The sequence below is a fragment of the Phlebotomus papatasi genome, chromosome 3 (genome assembly GCF_024763615.1).
Source record: "Phlebotomus papatasi isolate M1 chromosome 3, Ppap_2.1, whole genome shotgun sequence".
Taxonomy (NCBI): domain Eukaryota; kingdom Metazoa; phylum Arthropoda; class Insecta; order Diptera; family Psychodidae; genus Phlebotomus; species Phlebotomus papatasi.
Window position 1 is genome coordinate 39,493,767 of NC_077224.1, and position 22,580 is coordinate 39,516,346.

Below are 22,580 nucleotides of genomic sequence, written 5' to 3' on the forward strand. Positions count from 1 at the left end.
TTTTATACAAATTTATTCCTAAAATTTGGAACAGAATTTGATGCATTCGGCTGTTTTGTTCCCACTGTCAGGAACAAATTGGTACATTTTCTTTATAACAATCTTATTCCTACATCTGTAACATATTTGTTCCAAAAATTTTCGGTGTCCGTGGACGAGGTAATTTTTGGAACGAAATTGTTACTCATATGGGGAATCTTTTTGTTCCAATTGTCGGGGACAAATCCGTGTAAAAGATTTCGTCTTACAGTAAAGGCCTATACTTCAGTTGAGATGGATTTCGGTGGCGAAAGTTCATAAGGAACATCAAATAAGAATCAACTTAAGAGTGTTTTATACAGACGCATGCATGACGAAATCATACGCAAGTGTTGGCAGCAAGAGGGAAAGGCAATCTCGAATTAAAAAAGTGAAAACATGTAGCACGAAAATTGCCACAGATTTGGCGTCCTCTTCACTTCGGTGACGGGTGACCTAATTGTAAAATTTGTACTTTTTTTCACAAACATTGTTCGTAAAATGATCATTTGACAAACATTTTTTGTACTTTTACAAACATTTGTTCGTAAATGATCGTAAACACACAAAAATGTTCGTAAAATTTTATCATTTGTTCGTATTTGTTCGTAAATTTTTATTTGTCTGGCAAAAATTTACGAACAAATACGAACAAATGACAAAATTTTACAAACATTTTTTTTGTACTTTTTTTCACAAACATTGTACGTAAAATGATCATTTGACGAACATTTTTTGTACTTCTACAAACATTTGTTCGTAAAATTGTTCGTAAACACACAAAAAAATGTTCGTAAAATTTTGTAATTTATTCGTATTTGTTCGTAAATTTTTGTTTCTCTGGCAAAAATGTACGAACAAATGACAAAATTTTACAAACATTTTTTTTGTACTTTTTTTCACAAACATTGTTCGTTGTTTTTGTGTGTTTACGAACATTTACAAACAAATGTCTATAAAAACAATATTTGTGAAAAAAGTACAAAATTTTACGAACTTGTTTGTGGGTTATACGATTCACGACCATTTCGTAAGTCCTCCATGGGATTTCACAAAAATTTACGAAGAATTTTGCAAAATACTTTTTTCTGTGTAATAGGGTAAAGTGGTACAAGTTGGACAGGGCTTTTTGTCTTGATAAATTTAGTACTTCATTTTTATTTGTATATTTTTAATGCTTTAGTTTTATAATTTGGTTCCCTGTGCCTAAAAACTAATTTTGTATTGTATTTATCAAGAAAAAAGCCATGTCCATCTCGTACCGGGGAATTGTCCAACTTGTAACACTAATTCCAAATTATATCACTTTACCCAATATAATATAGGAACCATAACCATAATTTTTGGGATTGATCGAAAACGCGTCGTGCAACTTTTTTTTTAATTTTTGAATATGGTTTAGAATTTACTTAGGCGGACAATCCATATACGAAAATATCGTTGAATTATTCCTATTACCGATTTTTCAAGGTCAAAGGTTAAAAAGGCTTTAGAGAGCGTATTCCTCAACCTAATGAGGTCATGTAAGACCTCGCTGTAAAGATCTTGGAATTTTTCACAATTCTTAACCGGTTATAATCGGTGATAAACCGGTAATGAATAGATTATGTAGCGATATAAAATTTTTATCCTAAAAATTGTATATTTCTAAGCTATTTTGAGTAATTTTTTAAATGATCCATATTTAAATCGGTTCAAATTGGTTACGAACCGGTAATTTTTAGTTTTTTTTTATAAGTTTTATCAATAAAAGTCGGTAAACGATTCGAAAGTACTTTTTAGATATGTCATCTAAGTAACAAGTTCGAGCATTTCACAAGGAACGCTTTGTCACTCCTTTTTAATAAATTCTCGAATCCTCTAAAAAACAAAATATCACTTTTGCCAATTTCAGTATTTCACTAATTTTATTAATTATTCCAATTTATTTATTTACTGATAAATTTTCTTAAAAACTTCAATTGATATGATTTTTACTAACCATTTTTTTGCAAAAAAAAGAACATTTTTCTTCAAATTGTTGCATATGGCAATAATTATGCAAATTTTAATTGATTTTGAGGACAATGGCTAGCTTAAGGAGGGAGGAAAATGTACCACTGCACTGCCTAATTTTAGTGAAAAAACGAAAATAAATATAATTTATTGAACTTACCTGGAATGTCTGGAACCAATCCCTTGGATTTTGTGGACAAGATTGCACAAGAATATTGGCACGGAATTCCACCATATCTCCTACTTTCAGGCCATCGCATTTGTTTGTCTGCACCATTTTTCCTCCATCGAGGCAGGAGGAATAGTAAGTAATTTTAACGGCACTTGTGGCATTATCCTTCATCACAACCGATGAGGAAATTTTCTGTAAAAGCCCAGAAACATCCCACAATAAATAAATCAACATTGTCAATTGATGAAAAAAAATCCCTTACATTGTACTCTTCTTCGACCAATTGAACAACATTGGATGAATTTGATGATAATTCAGCAGCTGATGATCCCTCAATGTGTTCAGAGAGTTTCTTGTACACTTCAATTTGTTGCTTTGTCACGGCAAAAATAACATTGATGGCATTTTGTTTGACTTTTAGATTGATCTGCGAAATACTTGGATAATCCTGAATCTTTGAATGTGTATATTCTCCTCTCTTGTCCAGATGACATTCCCCATCATTCGGCGTGATAACCCCACCCAATTTCCCATCTCCAGCATAATGGAATCCAGCATCAGTTGAGAATACCAGCAATCGTCTTGCCTGTTCACGCCATCCAATATGTTCCCGGCAAGCAATTGCTTGCATTATGGCATCAAATCCACCCTCAGGAGCATCCAAATTGCCCGAAACACTCGCTCTGGCCACTTCCTCCTGTATTCACCACAGAGAGAGGGAACGGAAATTAAAAAGGTGCATCAGAACACCTGATTCAATCTCTTCTGTGAAGTTATTGTATTTTCAGTTCACTTCAACCTCGCCAATTGCCAGATTATTCACTACGGAAGCTATGTACATACCACAAGGCATGCAGTATAGTCACAATATTAAACAAACATTTCAGTGAGTCACAGATAAAACGCATCCATATTTCCGTCACCAAGATTGTGAGGACAGATTCATGCACAAAGAAATGTTAGAGAAATTACAGGGTGTCTCACAAAAATAAAAAAAATATATATTTTAATATTTTAAAAATAAAAAATAGATTCAATTTTTTATAGTTTACTATCCACATAATGCCCAACGCACAATAACTTTTGTTTTGCAAAAATGATTTTGACATTTCAATGAGAGTGAATAAAACAAAAATATATAATGTAAGTGTGCCAAATTTCGGCATAGTTGCATGCAAGTGTCAAAGTCTCAAGTTTGAAATGTAATATTTTAAATTCAAATTGATTTTTTTAATTCTTTCTTTTTAAAGAATGTTTCTTGGAACCTTGTAAAGAGTTTACTGTCTTTATTTACTCTAAAATTATTCTTAATACATTTTAAAATGAATAAAAATATAGACATAGCTTTGGTGCCCTATTTCGGCAAACTTCATTCTCATAGTTCCTTGCCCTTCGGGAATTATTCCAATATCTTTTCACGTCATCTCGTTTGTCGAAGCTTCATTTTTTATTATTCTTTTTTGCATTGTATAATTTCTAGAGTACGTAAAATCTAAAAGTTCATGGAAATTCGGGCAACAAAAAAGATGGCCGAAATTGCAAGCTGGCCGGAATTTGGCACACTTATCCTAGTCATCTGCTTCTCTCTTATAAGGAAATTTGAAAACATGTTTACAATTTACAAACAAGTTATTGTGCGTTGGGCATAATTCCGAATGTTTTTTAAGTGTGATTCTCAATCATCACACCTACTATAATCACCAAGTTTGGCGACCATCTCTGATCGGCTTCATATTTGCAGGGTATATATATATATATATATATATATATATATATATATATATATATATATATTTGGAGCATTCCTGATGCCGAAAATGAGCAGCTAAATTTTCAGAAATCCGCGGTTCCTGAGATATTTGGAAAAATGTGTAAAAGCACGTTTTTTCTGAATTATTTCGAAATTCTATTATGTTTTATCGCTCCTTTTAGGTTCATTTCGTAGATCTTTTTGTGTAGATAAGTTTAAAAAAATATAATGTTTAAATATAAGTTTTAGTGAAAACTGATTTTTCAAGAATTTAACGGATTTTCAACTTTCTCGAAATCTATTCAAGCAATTTTGTTCTATTTACCATCATTTTTTAGAGCTAATTTCATAGACCAATTTTAAAAAAAAGAAACTTTGGAAAAGATACAATAATTCTCGAGATATTGCATTTTGAATGAAATGAACTGTGAAGAAAGTTCCATTTCAACATCGGTTTTTCTAATTTACAGTAGACTCTCGCTTATCCGTGGACTCTTTTTCCGGGTGACATTAAAAAATCCGTGAGGCAGTTGAATTTTCAAAATTTTGATGACACATTGTTCCCGTTTTGGCTTTTTTTTTTGTTTTGTTAAGCAAATGTGCTCTATCTCAGGTCAGGAATTTTCAATGTAAACAAAAAAATCGTTGGATTTCAAACAATTTAATGGGTATCACCGGTATCACTCTCAAAATCCGTATGACATTTTGGTTCCGCTCTCACGGATAAGCGAGAGTCTACTGTATCTCGAAGTCCTGTTATGCTTTTTCGCTCTTTTTAGGTTTATTTTGTAGTACTTTTTGTGTAGATCAATTAAAAAAAATAAAACGTAAATGACAATATATTAGTTCTCAAGATATTTCTATTTGAATATGAATGAAAATATGAAAAATTAAGAAATTTCCATTTCTGAATTTCTCGCACAACAAAATGGAGGCAGATGCACAAGATGGAAACATGCGAGAATCCGGCATATGATGTCACTCTCTCTTTCTCTCATGACATCTCATAACATGTGACTTGGAGGAATTCTTCGCGAATTAATTTTTTATGCGGACCACGGAATTTTCCCAGATTTTCACAGACCGCGGAATTTTTCACGGATCCGAGATGTTCGGAATAGAAGCTTTTCAAATATTTTTGCGCATTTCTCTTATATTTTTCTACATTTTTAAGTGAAATTTGGCATATCTCAAGCCTAAAAAAGCTCTAAATGTATGTCAAGTTTAAGGTCTCTATTTATCTATCTCGAATTGTACGTATTTCGAGGTTGCCTGCAATGCTCAGCTACCATAAGCTTATCTGTAATTCGAATTTGCTCCCAATTCGAATTTGCAATGAAAGAATCACACCTACCATAAGCCTAATCAGGCTTATCACTGACTTTTTTTTCATTTTAGGATACTTAGAGATTTTGCAAGGTCAAAGGTTAAAAAGGTTCTAGGGAGCTTATTTGTCAACCAAATGGGGTCATATTTGGGCTGATTGGAAAGGTCTTAGAATTCATCGCAAAATTGAACCGGATAAGTAATTTTGATCTTAAATTATCTTCTAAATTATTCTGGACGATCGTTTGCGTGATTTGTAAATCGGTTGAAATCGATTGTAAAACCTGCAAACGTAAAATTACGCGAAGTACTTTTGAATATGATATGATTTCGATCTTTTCGAAAAACATGGGACACTGCCATCTCGTTTTTTCTATGTCCTTTATGGCCAGCAATCTAGGATTTTTATCGTAGAGATCGGTTGTTAGATAGATTGTATAAGGGACCATGATGTGATCTGTAGGCTGCAGATAGGCGTGGTAATGGCTGCACAGATGGACAGACGCTAAAAACAGCGTAACATCATTTCTCAGACATCGTCTGAAACGTGGAGATATGTTGAGAAAAGTGGTCCCCAGGGGGTGAAAGGTGGTAATTTTGGGAGGTGAAGAAATTGAGGGATTATATCGACGGCTCAAAATATAAAACGAATAAGTCGCGAATGGCTAACATTACAGGATTTTTAAGTCATGAAATCCTTGTAACTTTGGGAAAAATTAATATTCCAGAATAATATTCACAGGGAAGACAGAGGGTGTCAAGGAGTACTGTCTTTCTCAATTTTTCGGACTTTCTTAAAATTTTAAACGTCACATTTATTGCAAAAGATTGCGAAAGATATGTGACATACATTTAGGAAGGAAATGGATTAAAATTTTATTTTTAATCTAAAAGAGATGGCAAAGCATCCCAGCTTTGCGGAATGCTCGAACTCACGAGATAGAGCTCTCCGTGAATTAATTTTTCGCATGATCTTTTGGTGCTTACTGATCTTATTAGAGATCAAATTAATTCATAAATTACAAAAGCATTTCAAAATCAAAAATTGGTAAATGAATTATAATTTTAGAATGTTCTAGCATGAGTTACAAACATATGTAACAATATGATTGTAAACACGAGTCATTCTTGGATACTTAACCGATTCATTACAGATTTCAAGACCAGTAAAACTTTGACTTTCGAAAATTCAAGATGGCGATCATAATCATAATAATGTTTCTTGGGTGGACTTATGGGGGGGGGGTTCCTCCGAAGATCCGAAGTTCGTATCTCTTATCGTTTCGCCTCTAGATGGGTCACAATTTTACGGTCAGAAAAAAAAGAATATTTAAAAAAAGATTGGTCATTTATGGGTACTTGATCGATTGATTACCGATTGCGACCGATGCAATCAAATTGGGAATTTCAAGACCTTTGCAAAAACTCCAAATTTAACCAAATCGGTTAAAAATAGACCCTCCAAAGTGGTTTGACTTTTGACCTTCAAAATCCAAGAAGGCGATCTTTTTAAGTCATAGGTATGTTTAGACGTCATGTTCGACTGGACCACCTCCAAAATATATCCAAAAATTAAAAAAATCGTTGGAGCCGTTTTCGAGAAAAACCAAAAAACATGATTTTGGAGGGAATGGAAGGTGGGGGCAAAATAAAAAAACAATCTAGATATAGTCGTTTTTTATATTAACTGCTCTCCCTTTGAGTTCGAGCAGTAAAATATTTCATCAATTAGTGACACTTTTCACTAATTCTCTTTCCGCAATAATTTTCATTTTACAAAATACATTAGTGAGGCACCCTGTAAATTATGGAAGAAATTAAACCAACACCCAACACACATTAGTCAGAAAGTCGCAGAAAAATGCCAATTAGAAAAAAAATCTACCCAAGAAATACAAAAAAATCATGAATGAATGGAATTAGGTGATGTTTTTGTACAGATTTGCTATTTTTCGCAAAATCAGTGAAATACCATTCTATTTTGTCTGTGATAAAAAATGAGGGAAATTATGTGACGAAGAATGGGGTAATGAAAAGCTGCCAAAAAAATCATAACAGAACAATCACTTTTATGGCTAAAATCAAAATAAATAAATAAAATTGCTGATGGGAAAATGGTGGATAAATTCTTGTTATATGGAGTTCAAAATTGTAAATCATGGATTGTGGGTGGGATTTCTAATTGCCATTATTTATTATTGCTGTATTAAATGGGGTCAGGATTGAGCGACAGAGGGGTCAAAAAAAAATTATAAATTAAAGAAAAATTGTGTAGGTGGACAAGTCCACAATTTAGTTGCATCTCTTCTGCTTATTACTTTTTTTTTGGGCAAATTTCACTTACGGAGAAATAATGTGTATCCTTACTAAGTCTCATAACATTTCTAAAGCCATATGGAGCAGCACAATTGTCACACGGTGCTAGCAAACTGCATGATAGATAAGAAGAAATTTGATGATTTGATTTTCTTTTTTTTGTGTTTTTTTTCTTTCCAGATTTTCTCTTGTTTTTTTCCGATGCAAGAAATGTGATGTTGAAGAGAATTTCATGAAAGAAGCATTATTCACATGTAATTAAATATTTGATGGCGCAAAGTATTTTAGTTCAATAACGTTCTCTGATTGGCTAAAACTTTGAATGCTTCCTAGTTCTAGCCAATCAGAAAATTCGAAATCAATGAAATATTTCAGACATCAAATATTTTAGTCCAATCGAGTTCTCTGATTGGCTAAAACTTTGAATTTTCTCCAGCTCCGAGATGAATAAAACATTAAGTGGAATTAAATATTTAATTACATGTGCATAATGCTAGAAACTACCAATGATTTATTTCCTGAAAAATTTTGAATCCTGATGGTAATGGTAGAAGAAAAATTATTTTCACGAAGACTTCAAGTGAACAATGACAGATGATTGTGTGTATACAATAGTAAATTTGTCCCAAGAAAAGACACATTCACAGAGACAGAAACAGAATAGCACGAATAGATAACAACAAATAATGACGAAAAAGTATATAGACGGAAGAAAAATGTAGTAGAAAAACATTGAATTGAGAAGACAATTGTGATAAAACAAATCCCATTGAAACATTCAATTATGATATTCCCAAAAGATACCAAATATTTTTTTATCAAAACATTCCTATACTAAATAAAATATAGATCATGCTTTAATCCATAATGAAATATTTTTAAGATATCCATTCTTTTTCAATTTATTTCTTTTGCAAGATATAAAAAAAACACTCTACGTTATTTCTCAACAATCCTACAACCCTATTCTCAAAGAAAACATCTAAGAATCTCCCACAACAACACAAAAAGAAAAACAGAGCAATAAAAATCCATCAAGTGAACTAGAGATAATGAGAAAAATGCATAAAAGTCAGCCACAACATTTCCCAAGACTAAAAAAATTGTGATCATCCAAAAGAAATATTGTGATCTTTTTTCTCAACACTAAATTTAGAGATAAATCGTTCCTTTGCTGAGATTGAAATTGAGTTGATGGGGAAGAAAACAAAAAAAAAAGGAAACTTACGGAAAAGGTCGCTGTGTCCATATTGAGTGCCATGTGATTTTTAAAGCCATACGGTGCTTCACATCCATCACATGGATTCTCCAATCTGGAAGAATTTCACAGTGAGACAGACACAAAACAATGAAAAAAAAACATTTTCCAGGGAATACTAATTTCCACAGAAATATTCCCCAATGATTTATCATCCTAACCTTCTTGAAAAGAAGAAAAAAAAATTATTAGGTCACAATTTCCGAAACACTTGAACAACATGAGAAAAACTTTCAATCACATTTTCTTGCATCAAGTCAATTTGAAGAAAAATAAAACAAATTCTTACTTCTTTGGCACTGTTGAGACGTATGGCATTAGAACCTTGTCCACAAATGATCCAAATCCAAGACGGAAATTCGATGTGATATTTCGCATTGTTTCCGACAGAGAATTCCCAAGATAGGAGAGGCTGTTCTTGTCATCTTCCATGGATTTTGATAAGTCCATAAGGTAGTAGAGATCAATAGGATAGTCTTCGGCTTGTGAGTATCTCATATTGAGGTGATATTCCTCATCTGTATTATTAAAAAAAAAAAAACAGAAAAAACGATTTCAAAATATCAAACGAATATCAGTTGGACGGATAAATTTCTATCCGTTATGGTATTTGAATTCTTGTCAAGTAATACCTTTTAGAATCACGCCCTCTAGCGGAGAAACACTAATCATATCTTAAAGAAGTAGGGGAAAGTACTCTCCCTTCGAACGTTCATTGCCTTCCAATAATGTGAATTTCCTTTACGTTTCCTAAAGAGATATCCACATGATTGTCACATAATTATCAATAATTGATAATAAGCTAACTAATATTCAATAGGAATGTGTAAGTCTCTTAGGAAAACTAAAAGAAAATTCAAATTATTTGAAGGCATGAACGTTCGAAGGGAGAGTACTTTCCCCTATCAGGACAACCTAATTAAACTGCAAGTTTTAAAAACGCTTTTTCTTCTATTTAAAAACGATGTTTTTATGTGAACGAGAAGTCAGGAAACGTTCCAAATTTAAATATTCATTTTATATTTTATATTTTTGGTATAATCAACTTTGGTACGAACTAATCAAAAGGACGTACGCTACCCGAACCTAAAGCTCCGAAAGACGAGGCCCTCACGATGAAAGATTGGCTTCAATGCATCGACTATCTAGGCATTTTTTACTACTAATAACAACTGGAACAAAGCACGATTTCTGTGACAACGATAAGGCTTTTTAGAGCGTCCATCCCTTTCATCGAAATATTTATATGCTTTACGGCTTCACAGCTCATTTTAAAACAATTTTTCACTTCACATTGACATTCTGGCCATCACAAGTGATTTTGCTAGACTTCCGCTAGCCCCTTGAAAGTCCAATTTATCGCGTGATTTTACTATTAGGTGAGCACGAACAATTTTTTAGTTCCCAAATTGTTCAGCTGAAACATTTTTTGATGCTACAACTGAGCACTAACGATCATGCGGAAGAACTTCTTCAGTCTATAGAACCTGATTTTTTTGAGCTCGTTTTCCAATATTCGATATGATCATTTAATACGTCACTGAATCTATTTTGAACAATTAGCTTCTTCACTTTAAATAGGACACCTGACCTGTATATTAGAATCGAGGGCTCCCGGACAAAATCCTGAAAGCTAAAATTTCTATAGCCAAGATTCCAAACTCCAAAATCACGAACAGTCAAAATCCGGAAAAGCCTAAACCAGAAAAGCCAAAAACCCAAAATTTTTAGTGTCATAGTTACTTCCACGATTGCACTTGTGTTTTCTCGAGGCTTTCTTTCGAAAGTTGGAGATTTTGGCATTCGAAATTTTAGCGTACGAGATTCTGGCGTTCGAGATTTTGGTTTTCGGGATTTTTGCTTTTCGGGATTTTAGCTCTCGGTACTTCGACCTATATATTTTTGCATTCAGAATTTTCGTGTTCGAGATTTTAGCTTTCGAGATTTTTCCTTTCCGGATTTTGGCTTTTCTGGACTTTGGCTTTTCCAGATTTGGGCTTTCGAGTTGTTCGAATTCAGGATTTCAACTTATTCGAAATTTTGGAATTCGGAATTTTGGAGTTTGGAATTTTGGCTTTCGAGATTTTGCCTTTCTGTCCGTCAAATAATTTCGTCAGATATCTTTAAGATTTCTGCAGAAAATATCTACACTTCTGCTGAAAATCTGCAGATAAATCTGTAGATATTCCTACGAATTTTATTTGGGCTTGGAACAAAATTCATCAGAAAGTTTTTGAAGATTTTCTGACGAATCCTGGACCATACTCTGACGAAATTCTGTGGATATTTTGCCGATATTTTGCAGATTTTTTTTTACATTCCAGACTGTCCAGATAGTTATGTCTTAAAAGATGAAATATTTTTTCATTGAATTTCGTTTGCAAAACTCAATTGTGTGTTCTTTAGTGATATCACAGTGATATCATAACTAAAAGAATTCTGCAACGCCGTGTTATAAGTAGAGAATGGTGAAGTAAAAACTTCAAGCAGAGTGTCGACCTTAATTTCGTGTTTTTGTATCATTCCATGGACGCTATTTAAGAAATTAGTATTTTGCTCGCATCTTTTTAGTTATCTAAAATGTTTAATCGGCAATTTTTGTTAAGCAAAACATACCATTTTCTTTATAACTTCTAGTTTCTTCATAAATCAACAATATTTTTGTGAAGTGATGGACACTATGCAGATTTTCTAGACAGAAATTCTGCCGAAAACCTACAGAATTTCTCTGAATATACCATTATAATTCAAAAAACCTCCGAGTAAAATTGGCAGGTTTTTAGCTTTTAGTGGATTTTAGCTTCTCGGGATTTCGGCTTTTCGGGATTTTGGCTTTTCGGAATTTTGGCTATTCGGAATTTTGGCTCTTGGTACTTTTACCTATTCAAGATTTTTGCACTCGGAATTTTCGTGTTCGAGATTTTGCTCTTCTGGATTTTAGCTTTTCGGAATTTTGGCTTTTCGGAATTTTGGCTCTAGAGATTTTGGCCGATTATGATTTAACAAATTTGCTCCCAATGCTAGGCAAATATGCACAACACAGGAGTGTGTTGGCATATTCCCATTTTATGAATAATCCTGAAATTCAATCTTGGCGCTTCGTCAATTTGTTTTAAATTTACAGATTTCTGTATAATAGTAAAAACAGTAATAAATTTATTCAATTTTACAGTTCACACGAATCAATATCTTATAAATCTCACTAAAATGTTTGTGATTTCGATATTGTTTATTTAAAAATCACAAAGAGGTGCCAAGACAAAATATTGATAAAAACACTGCAAAATGTGATAATATTTTTAACACATAACTGTAATATTGCAAGAAAATCCATTTCCCGAGAAATTTTCCATCAAGACAGATTTATATTCAATAATCAGTAAAGCTGACGAAAGATAAAAATAGAAATTTCGATAACATATTTGTGCAATCACATTACTCACTTATTCGCAGCTTTAGTTTAACTCTCTGTGGGCTAATTTGGACGATTCCTCCAGAGGCAGCAGCTCCAAATCCATAAGTGCTCCCACTGCTGGACGAACTTCCATAGTGTGAGGAAGAAGACGATGAGGCTTGATAGGAACTTCCACTGGAGCTGTATCCACTTGCACTGTAGCCTCCAGCCATGGCTCCACCACCCTCAGCTGCAGCCCCACTGACTCTCCTTGTGAGTTCCATATTCAAAAGTGGGATCATCTCATTGTCTGGGTTGTAGGTGTATTCCTCAGGACACCTGGAATCCCCAACTCCATAACTTGGCTGGAAGCATCGTGGCAAATCGCCATAGTCTGCCTGTGGCTGAAGGCACCACGCACAACTCTTGGTCTGGATGCAATCGTGACATGTGGCTTTGCTCACGCACGGATTCTGTGAGCTCAATTTCTCGGCCAATTGTCCATTGACCAGAAGAAAACTGAGTAGGAAGCAATAGATGCTCAGCACAGCAGAGCAACTATTTGAGGTCATTTTGGCAGTTTCTACACAGAGAAAAAACAGACCAAAATATCAAAATTAATGTCATCATTTTGTGATGGTACTTTCCGTATCTCTCTGACCCAATTCACATCACAAACATCATTCACACACCTTTTTGAAGGATATTGATTGACCCCAAAAAAAAAGGCTGAAAGAGGGGGTCAGAAGTGACAAGGATATTTGCACTACAATTTCCGCCACAGTTGGCTTCCCCCAACTCATAGTCATCGGATTATCCTTATTTGCGCATTATCTGTCGCGTTCTTCAAACCCATGAAGTTCAGTGGACATTCACGAAATAGTGGCTATCAATTCGAAGGAGAGCGGATTTGTTTACCAACACTGGCTAGCAAATTTTTAAAGACATAGTTTTTCAGATTTTGAATGAATTCCAAAGGATTGATTTTTTAAGATTTCTTTTACAATTACTAAGCAAATCTCAGTCAAAATAATGCCATTCACGTTCTTTGGGAAATTTGAAGCAATTTAAAAATGTGCTAGGGTGGCGTCATTACTAATGGCCAGTCTATACTTGTGGCCACCTCGCAGATACTTTCATTTATTTCCCACAAATTAACTTTGAAGAACCACAAAATTAGGAATATTTGATGTACTATCATTAAACGAAACTTTTAAATTGATTAACATTAATATCTCGGTACGATACTACAGTACACTCTCTCTCAATCGGGAATATGGGGCGAAATGTCATCCGGTTTATCGATAGATTTGGGCATCAAAGCCTTTGTAAATTCCACAAAAAGCGCTCAATTATAAAGAATCACGATAAAATAGGAAGAACTACAGCGAATTTGAGCGAATTAGCTTCATAATTAAGCGTGAAAATTGTCAACAAAGACGCCCGATTGAAAAAGAGCCGATTGAGTGACGTCAAATACGTCAAAAATACGTCAAATTGTTAAGAAATTTACTAGCGATCTCAAAATTTTTAACAACTAAATTTTGTATCTTCAATCGAAAATATTTAGTACTATTTTTCAAAACTTCTTTCCTTAATAACTATATGTCCTTTTACTATTAAAATTTAATAAAATTTTTAACAATAAATATAAAATTAAAATGAGGCCATAAGTTATGACGAAATTGTTAGGATTACGGACTTGTGGCCACGATATTTGACGTGTGGCGCCCTCACACCATATGTGTAACTATTTTGATTTGGAGAAATGTCAATTGTATTGTTTTTATTCGGTTCAGTGTCTTTTGGGAAACATCTGATGAAATATAAGGTAAGTAATGAAATTGTAATATAAAATTGATTAAAAAGAAATGTGGAGTATAATCTGATTTCAAGATCACTCGAGAGTTGTACATTTATCTCATGAATTTGTATTTTGTTCAAGATAAACTAACTTTTCTTTTTCTCTCTGTTTTAGGATAATGGTATCAGTAAAAAATAAATAAAAAGAAATCAAAAAGAGCCTCAATATTCAACTCACAGTTATTGAGAGGCATTGATAAATGGAATGACTGGGAACAGAGTATTTCAGGTGCATCAGATTCCTCTCAAAACTCTCCTCAATAAAGTCTCCGGGAAGAGTCCGGAAGAAACAACAGACCATGGAGGCTTTCACAATCCTCTTAAAAAAGGATACAGAGAGAATTATGGGGTGGGTTTTTCATGGAGTCAAATGTAGATTTTTCGTCATGAAAAACGGATTGTTGGTCTCAGTGAAACGAAGAGAGAAAAGCAATTAATAGTGCAATGATAAAATCATAAATAAAAACTATAAAAACTTAACAAAAGAATAATAAAAACCTTTCAAACAACTTAAAATCTTTGATTTTTTCTTTTGCACTTGAAATATTTTGAAAAAATCGTGTTTTCCTTTATAGGGTGGAGTAACCACTTATCGCCATGTTTAGGAAAAAGAGGAATTAATTTTATTATAACTTTTGAGCTCTTATTACAAGATAACTCAAAATTAACACAAAACTACTTAGATGTATTGGCTCTAGATTCGTGAAAACAATAGTCCTAGAATTTAACTCAGGACTACTTAAAAAACTGATTTTTATTAACAATTCCTTATTGATAATTCCTTATCAGACATGATTTTCTAGGGAATTGTTGTTTAGGATTCAATATTAAGGGCAAACGATCCATTAGATTTTGAAAAATCAATAAAATTCCTTGTTATTTAGATTTTTGAGACCTTCGGGAACTGGGCTAAACCTACAGTCTGAAGCCGGAATTATTTTATAGGCGTAGTGGGCGTACTAATGGGGTAGGGCGGGTAGGGTAGGGTACAATGGGATAATTTGAAAACAGATCTAAAATAAAATTTTGTGATTTCCTTACTGTTTTCAACAAACGTTACGTCTTTACCGTTAAGACAATGAATTACTCTTAAATGTATTTAAGTGCTCATCTGAAACAATGAGGCAATCTCGAAATTCAAATTGTAGCCCGATTCTGAATTTACCTCATTGTATACAAAGGTCTTACCTAAAATTTGATTTTAACTTATAGGGGAAAGCTTTCAGGCTTCGAACATATGAAGTGTTCGAAGCCAGAGTATGTGCGAAACCCGAAAGCCTTCCCCTAAGACTGGAATATCCTGAAAATTAAATAGGGACCATTTAACTATTTTATTTGGGCACTTAATGGGTCAAGTAGTAGAGCACTCGCCCTATGATGCAAGTGTCCCGGGTTCGAATCCCCTTTAGGTCACCAGGAATTTGTCTGGCGTTAAAGGTGTTTGAATTGCATCAAGTGAGCTTCACTGCACTTGATTCCACGGGGCATGGGACTGACAACCCCATCCCTGTATAAGAAAAAATAATAATGGATATCCCGAACTCCCGTTGTGGGAAGGCCTAGTTCCTCTATGGAACGTTGTGCCACCATTATTATTATTGTTATTACCATTTAACTTCTTATTCATAGAAATTATCATGAAATCTTGGTTGTATTCAGTTCTAAATTTTCTTTTCAATTATCTCTTTTCTTTTTCTTTACAAACCATTTTATTTAATTATTTATTTAATTGTTATCCCAAAAAATATCTATAAATTGTCAACTTTTATTAACGTGTGTGTAAAATAATAATAAAAAAAAACATAGGTATATTCTGGTTGGAAAGTTTACCACCACCACCTCGTGATTACTTAATAATTTTTACGGACTGTTTTTCATGCTGATTCACATTAATGGCACCAAGACGGTGTGTCTTTTTTTACACCCAAAACACACATCTTGATTTATTTCGGTCTCCTTCGCGTACGCCAGAATATAAATATTACAAGAGTGAAGAGCGTAAGGGACCAAAAGATGTGAAAATCATGCTTCAGCATCTCGTCAAAGATCACTCTCGTGCGTGTCTGCGTGGAAAATCAACAGCAAAATATGATATGTGATTATTAATAAAAATCCCTCTTGGGCACGTTCACTTAATGCTGGTATTGGAACCAAATGACAGACATAATCCCTTTTATTTTTTTTCCCCATTTGACGAACTAATCTTTTTCTTCACGGTCAATTCATCAGCAAAGAGGGTGAAAAACAAATGGAAGGTCACATTTTTTTTGGGGACTATTAATCTATAAGGAAGAACATCCATACTCTGAGCGGATATGAAAATTGTCAATAAAAAGCGGGTGTGTGAAATCTCTTCCTTTGACCACTCCTTGATTCTCTTTCACTTCCTTATTCTTGCCACCCAGAGCCATTTTAGTGACACAACCATCATATTTTACTTTCCTCCTCATCCCACACAAAGGCACGAGCCTATCACCTTTTTTTTTGCTCAGTTCTAAATGAAAAAAGATCATAACAGCATATAATAGTGGGTGATTTTATCGTGGTCTCTCTGATGGAAGAACAAGAGGAGAAACTAACATTTCTCGGGAGAATATAAAATGCAACACCATTGAATATGTCTAAGATTTTCAATTAGTTTAGATAATTTGTCAGAGTCTCTCAAAAGAGATGAATGGGTAAATTTCAGGCGGAAATCATCTCTTCAACAATACTTGAATATTGAGCTGACTGAGCATAAAAATTAATACCAAAAAAAAAAGACTTTCGATTGCGTTAAAGAAAAACATCTGTGAACAGTGTTGAAAAAAGATGTAGGTTTCTTTTGCATGATTCATGGTCATTTGATAAATTATTCTTGGAATGATTGGGTGATTGAAGTATTGAATCGACAAGAGACACAATAATTCTACAAATTATTATTTGTTGAAGACGATTTATTAAATACCTGAGGTCACAAAATATTTATCACCTTTCGAGTTTTTATGCACAATAAGAAAAACACTGACAAAAACACGAATCCAATGCGAAAACTATTAATAGGAATAATGAAAGCTTTTTTGATCATTTTTTTTTAATTGTTAAATTTAATTCGAATAAAATTATTCGACAAAATGTTGAATTAAAAATTGAGAACGGTTTCCATGTCAGCGCCACTCGCTGGAAACAGCAGTGCCCTCATACGGCGAAAAGAGTTGTCAGTTTTAGAAGATTTTCATTTCGCAGTGAAAAAGCGTTTTTAAAAGTGATTAGGGGAAACTGGCGCACCACTAAACACGGGGTAGCACCAAACACTAATTTTTATTTCTAAACTATTTGGACTATCTCGACCATATCTTCAGTGGACAAGCATCCCTATAATGCCTAAAAATTTGTATAAGTCTTGTCCTCTGAAGTCAAATATCCTATTAAAATATTGCATTGTTTGGTGCTACCACGTGTTTGATGGTGCCCCAGTTTTCCCTATAGCCTGTAATTCAAGACTTAAAAATTTATTTTTGTTGTCTCCGTTATGCACAGAAAAAGAAATTGTAAAATTGTTCGTAAATTTGTGAAAAAGTACAAAGTTATACGTACGAACTTTTTAGTTACCCAAAAAGAGTGCAAAAAGAGAATTCACAAGGAACTCAAACTTATGAGTATGTTGCAATGCTGGATGTAACGCTTTACCATCTGTATTTATTATGGATTTCTGGTTACATGTTCTCTAAAGGTTAAACCAAAATTAAGAGGAAATTCGCTCGCTGTTTTTTTAATGATTAATATCAGTACAATCCAAGCCCCTGCCAAGTTGCCTAAAAATGAAAGCCAAAAGCTCATTTTTACTACAAACACGTATGGGATTTTTTTCTGCATTTGCAACCGTTACTCGAAATATCTTAAAAATGAGGAATCTTTTTCGTGATTCCGTAAAGTGTGAAGTGAAGGGATACTAGATAGATTTCTGTTTAAATATAGATTCCCTTCGGGCCCTGTAAGCTGAGTCCGCGATCAATTATGAGTTGGCTTTAAATAGGGTAAGTGTGCCAAATTTCTGTACAGTTGCATGGAAGCGCCAAATTCTCAAGTTTGAAATGTAATATTTTTAATACAAATTGATTTTTTTAATATTTCTTCTTAACGAGTGTTTTGGAACCTTGTAGGCAGTTTATCGTCTTTATTTTCTTTAAAAAATCATTATAATACATTTTAAACTGAATAAAAATGTAGACATAGCTTTGGTGGCCTATTTCGGCCACCTTCGTTCTCATAGTTCTTTGCCCTTCGGGAAAACATCCAATGTCTTTTTTCACATCATCTCGTTTGTCGAAGCTACATTTTTTGTTTTTTTTGCATTGTATATATTCTCTAGAGTACTGTCAGACCATGTAACTGCGACGATTGCAAAACTCGGATGCCACGACCGATTCAACTCCGATAAATCCAATTAAAATATAATTTATATTTTTATTTCCATAATTAATCACTGCAGTATCATAATATAACTATTCTATAAGAAAAACCAAAAAATATATTTTTATCGGTTTAATAAGTGGGTGAAACAATTTTTTTTCCAAATTCGTGTCAGCTGGGTTTTGTGTACTAACAATTTCATTTCCGAGAAAATTTTGCTGTTGACAGCTCATCAGTGGAAAACGTTTAGTAGTTTTTCTTTATTATGAAATATTATTTTCAATCAAAATTATTAATAAAAGTGAAGCTCAGTTATTGATCTACAAAGTGAGTAAGAGTACATTAATGATATATTAATAATTCACACAGAAATAAGTGAATTTCTGAATGTTTATATTTCGACCCAAATCAGATGCTGTGAATATCAATGTTTTGATTCAGAAATTGCATTGTTCAGGACTCTTTTTCTGTTTCAGATGCCAAATGGAACAAAAGAAAAGACCCATATGGACAAGCAGTACTCAAAGGAAGGTCTCAGGAATGTCTTGCAGTGTGTACGAGATGGTTCTACCATAGCATATGCATCCAAAACATTTAATGTCCCAAGAACAACACCGCACAACAAATTGACCGGCAAATACCCAGAGGAGTGCCCTAATGGCAGACCAACAACGCTATCAAAAGAACAGGAAAAAGAAGTTGTCAAATGGATCCTGGGATGTGCGGATGGCTGGCATCCTATCGGGAAGGAACAAGTTCTAGACAGCGTTAAACTCGTATGTGAGATCTACAAAATTCCAAACCATTTTACAGATGGAAGACCCGGAGACGTTTGGTTCAGGAATATTTTTCAGCGTCATCCAGAGCTCAGTAAGCGCAAACCAAAATCCTTTTCATTGGAAAGAGCTACTGTTACTGCTGAAGACCTCACGGAATGGTTTCAGAATTGTCTCGCATATTTCACAGAACACAACTGCATTAATCTTTTCCTTAAAATGATCATCCGAGTTTGATCGAATTCAACGGAGTTAGAAAAAATTTTCTTGTCTTGCGGATATATTAATATTATCGTAATTTTATTAATTTTCTTCAATATTATTGCTAAAATTCTTTTACTATCATGATTCTAAATGGAGAAAAGAATAATTGTATGGATTTGGAATAGGGAAAAAAATATTTCATCAGACCCCAAAAACAAGCATTAAAGTCGCACTCTATGAAAAGCATCGGGATTACCTCTCTATACTACAGTAGAGTCTCGCTATAGTCCATACAGTAGAGTTCCTCAAATTTGAACTCCTCAAATTTGAACGACGGTTGAGTTCAAAATGTAAAATTTGAGGTTATGTGAAGAAAGTTTTGTGTAGAGTGCCATTTTTCTCTGATGTTTCCTCAATATTATGGTATTATATTAACTTCCGCAACAAATTCCATTTATTTCACAATATATTACATTTATATATTCTCTAAAATTGTTCATCTTAATTTAGGAAAAGTGAATTTTACATGAATTCCGTTATGTTTTTGAAAATATTGTTCAAATTTGAGGAGTGAGAAATGTCATCTATAACCCCCCAAATGTTGAGGAACTCTACTGTATTTGGTTTCAAATTTGACACTTGGGTCGCACTATAGTCCATGTAATTTTTTAAAATTATCAACGATTTTTAGTATTGAAATTGCTCGACGGCTTCCACTTTCTTTGCGATTGTGGTACTTGTCCTTGCTCTCTTCATTGTGGATCACAACTATCACAACTACTTAATAAAGTTTGTCAAAAATATTAAAATAATTATGCATGTCGCATACTAAAAAACATAACCTAACTTAAAATCAGTGTTTTGAAATCAACGGTCGATAAATTGTGGACTATAGAGCGATGGCCTATAGCGAGACTCTACTGTATATGCAAAAACAAAAAATTCATGGAAAATTAAAGAACAAAAAAAGTGGCCGGAATTGCAAGCTGGCCGAAATTTGGTACACTTACCCTAAATTTACCCTAAACAATTAAAATTTTGAGTGAAAAATTTATGCCAATAAGAATCCTTGTTTCTAAACAAATATACCAATATGCCTGATAAAAAATTACTTTCTTATTGGCTCCTCTACATTCGGATATGTTTTTCTTTTTAGTCAAAAACTAGTCTAAGCACCTAATCTCTTGGCTCAAATGCACTCGCCCTCAATGTTTACATTTCTGGTGAACCTTGAAGCCATTCCGCCACCTCCACTCCAAAAATTTGTCTTCCATTTGTGTGTTTAGTTTAGAAGAGAGATATTCCGGATTTTTGGTCACATTTTGGCTGTTGCGCGACATAACAGCTTCATCTGAATATTCAATTGCGTTATCTATAAAAAGACCGAGAAATCCCAAATCGAAGCTTTGGAAATTTGATCAGAATTCGAGGAAAAGATGACGAAGTGAAGAATGAGCAAAAAGATGATCAAATAATGAGTCAATTTCTTGGCAAAAAGTGGAGGTTTTATAGGTTTAACTGTACATTGGAGGGGTCATTGGAAAGAGTGATAGTGATAATGGATTCCCTCATGATCTGCAGCCTAAGGGCGTGCTGGCAATTAGGCAGAATTCCTGCCCGCGATTGCTGAAGATGTTGGGTGTCAATTGAGTGATTTTCTTCTGAGAATCTCTGTCTGGCCACACACACATTAACTGGTCATTTATCATCTTCTGCACTTGGACTATTTGTCTCTGTATGATCAGCCAATGATCTCAAGCGAGAGTGCAATTTACTGGCGACTGGAGAAATGTGCAGAGTCGCGAGTGAAGAAAGATGGACAAGAAAGAGCAATAAGATGGAGGCGAATGGGGAATTGTATGAGAAAATCAGCCTGTGATCCAATAAAAGCAGCATGAATGACTTGTACGTGGGTTAAAGACATGTGGGCGAATGATGAGGGAGTCGCGCGCAGCTCTGAGAGATCCCAAGAGAGATCACCAAGCACGGGGACAAAAATCTCACTGACGGCCAGGTGAAAAGCGCCCTTCCGGTCACTGTGCATCTGATCCAGCCGTGAAGGCGGACTCTGTGAGCACAGGAAGCGCCCCAGATATCAGAGAATCAAGTGATCCTCGAGAGAGATGGTCTAAATTTGAATTAAAAACTATTTTTAGTCGATGATTTTACTCCAAATCTTCACTCTCACTGCAAACCATCTGGGTATTTTCTTCCCCATTTCTTCGTTATTCCCTCATAGAATTGCCCTATTTCTCACAGTACACTCCAGAGGATCCATCCAAAAATCCCAACACTTCATCCACAATTACCCCCACTTTGCACTTCCTGCAGAAAATCCCCGGAAAAGTTGACTCTTTAATTTTTTCGGGGACTGTTGGACAGAGCCCCATAAAAAGACACACACACACCCAGTTCAAGATGAAGCAAAATTTGCATAGCTTACCGAATTTCGCGTGAGTTTTTGCACAAATCCCACACCTTCGTGATATCACGCACCACTCACTCGGCTATTTAATGTGATTTTCACGCAATTAATGGCACTTTTGGGGTCCTTTCGCGGAGGAATTTCAGTGGGAGGACAAACACTGCAATATTTTGGTAGCCATACTGTTCGGCACTGAAGCAATCTGCAGACTGATGGGAAAAGTCGCTGAAGTCGATGACTTCATCGTCTCCGAGGAATCTGAAGGTTTTTTCTCTGACAACTCTCCAAAAGCGCGCGCATTCCAAGTCTCCAAAACTCCAAGGCGCGCAATTTAAATCAAGAAGATCTTGAATAACGTATTTTATTTTAATTTTGATATCACCGGTATCACATTTTCTCATTTAATAAATTTTAATACAATTCACATTAATTGTCGCTAATATGCTTTGAAATATAAAAAAAATAATATTAATACAGTGGGACCTCGGTAGAGTCAACCCAAGAGAGTCAATCTCCAAAAGAGTCAACAACTTGGAGCAAAATTGACTCCGATAGAGTCAACTTTTCCAATTATTGAACTAATAATATTGTAATACTTTTTCGATATTAAAATCAGTGTTTTGGTGTATCAAACGTATTTAACACAAGAAAAACAATATTATGATAAAATTCGTATATTATGCAAAGCGCA

General features: G+C 34.2%; 1 protein-coding gene across 2 annotated transcripts in view; it reads right to left on the minus strand.

Annotated features, from left to right (window-relative positions):
- Positions 1 to 22,113, minus strand: part of LOC129805590 (integrin beta-PS) — a 30,124-nt gene extending 8,011 nt beyond the window's left edge. Inside the window, exons 1-6 of one of the 2 annotated variants that reach the window (XM_055853622.1) lie at positions 21,908 to 22,113; positions 12,279 to 12,812; positions 9,125 to 9,353; positions 7,606 to 7,690; positions 2,448 to 2,882; positions 2,174 to 2,377 (exon numbers count right to left, since the gene is read on the minus strand). In XM_055853622.1, the coding sequence (XP_055709597.1) occupies positions 2,174 to 2,377; positions 2,448 to 2,882; positions 7,606 to 7,690; positions 9,125 to 9,353; positions 12,279 to 12,801 (1,476 nt within the window). In that variant the 5' untranslated portion in view covers positions 12,802 to 12,812; positions 21,908 to 22,113. Of the gene's footprint in view, positions 1 to 2,173; positions 2,378 to 2,447; positions 2,883 to 7,605; positions 7,691 to 8,805; positions 8,891 to 9,124; positions 9,354 to 12,278; positions 12,813 to 21,907 lie in introns of both variants that reach the window. The other variant, XM_055853621.1, reaches the window with a different exon arrangement.
- Between the last annotated feature and the right edge of the window lie 467 nt (positions 22,114 to 22,580).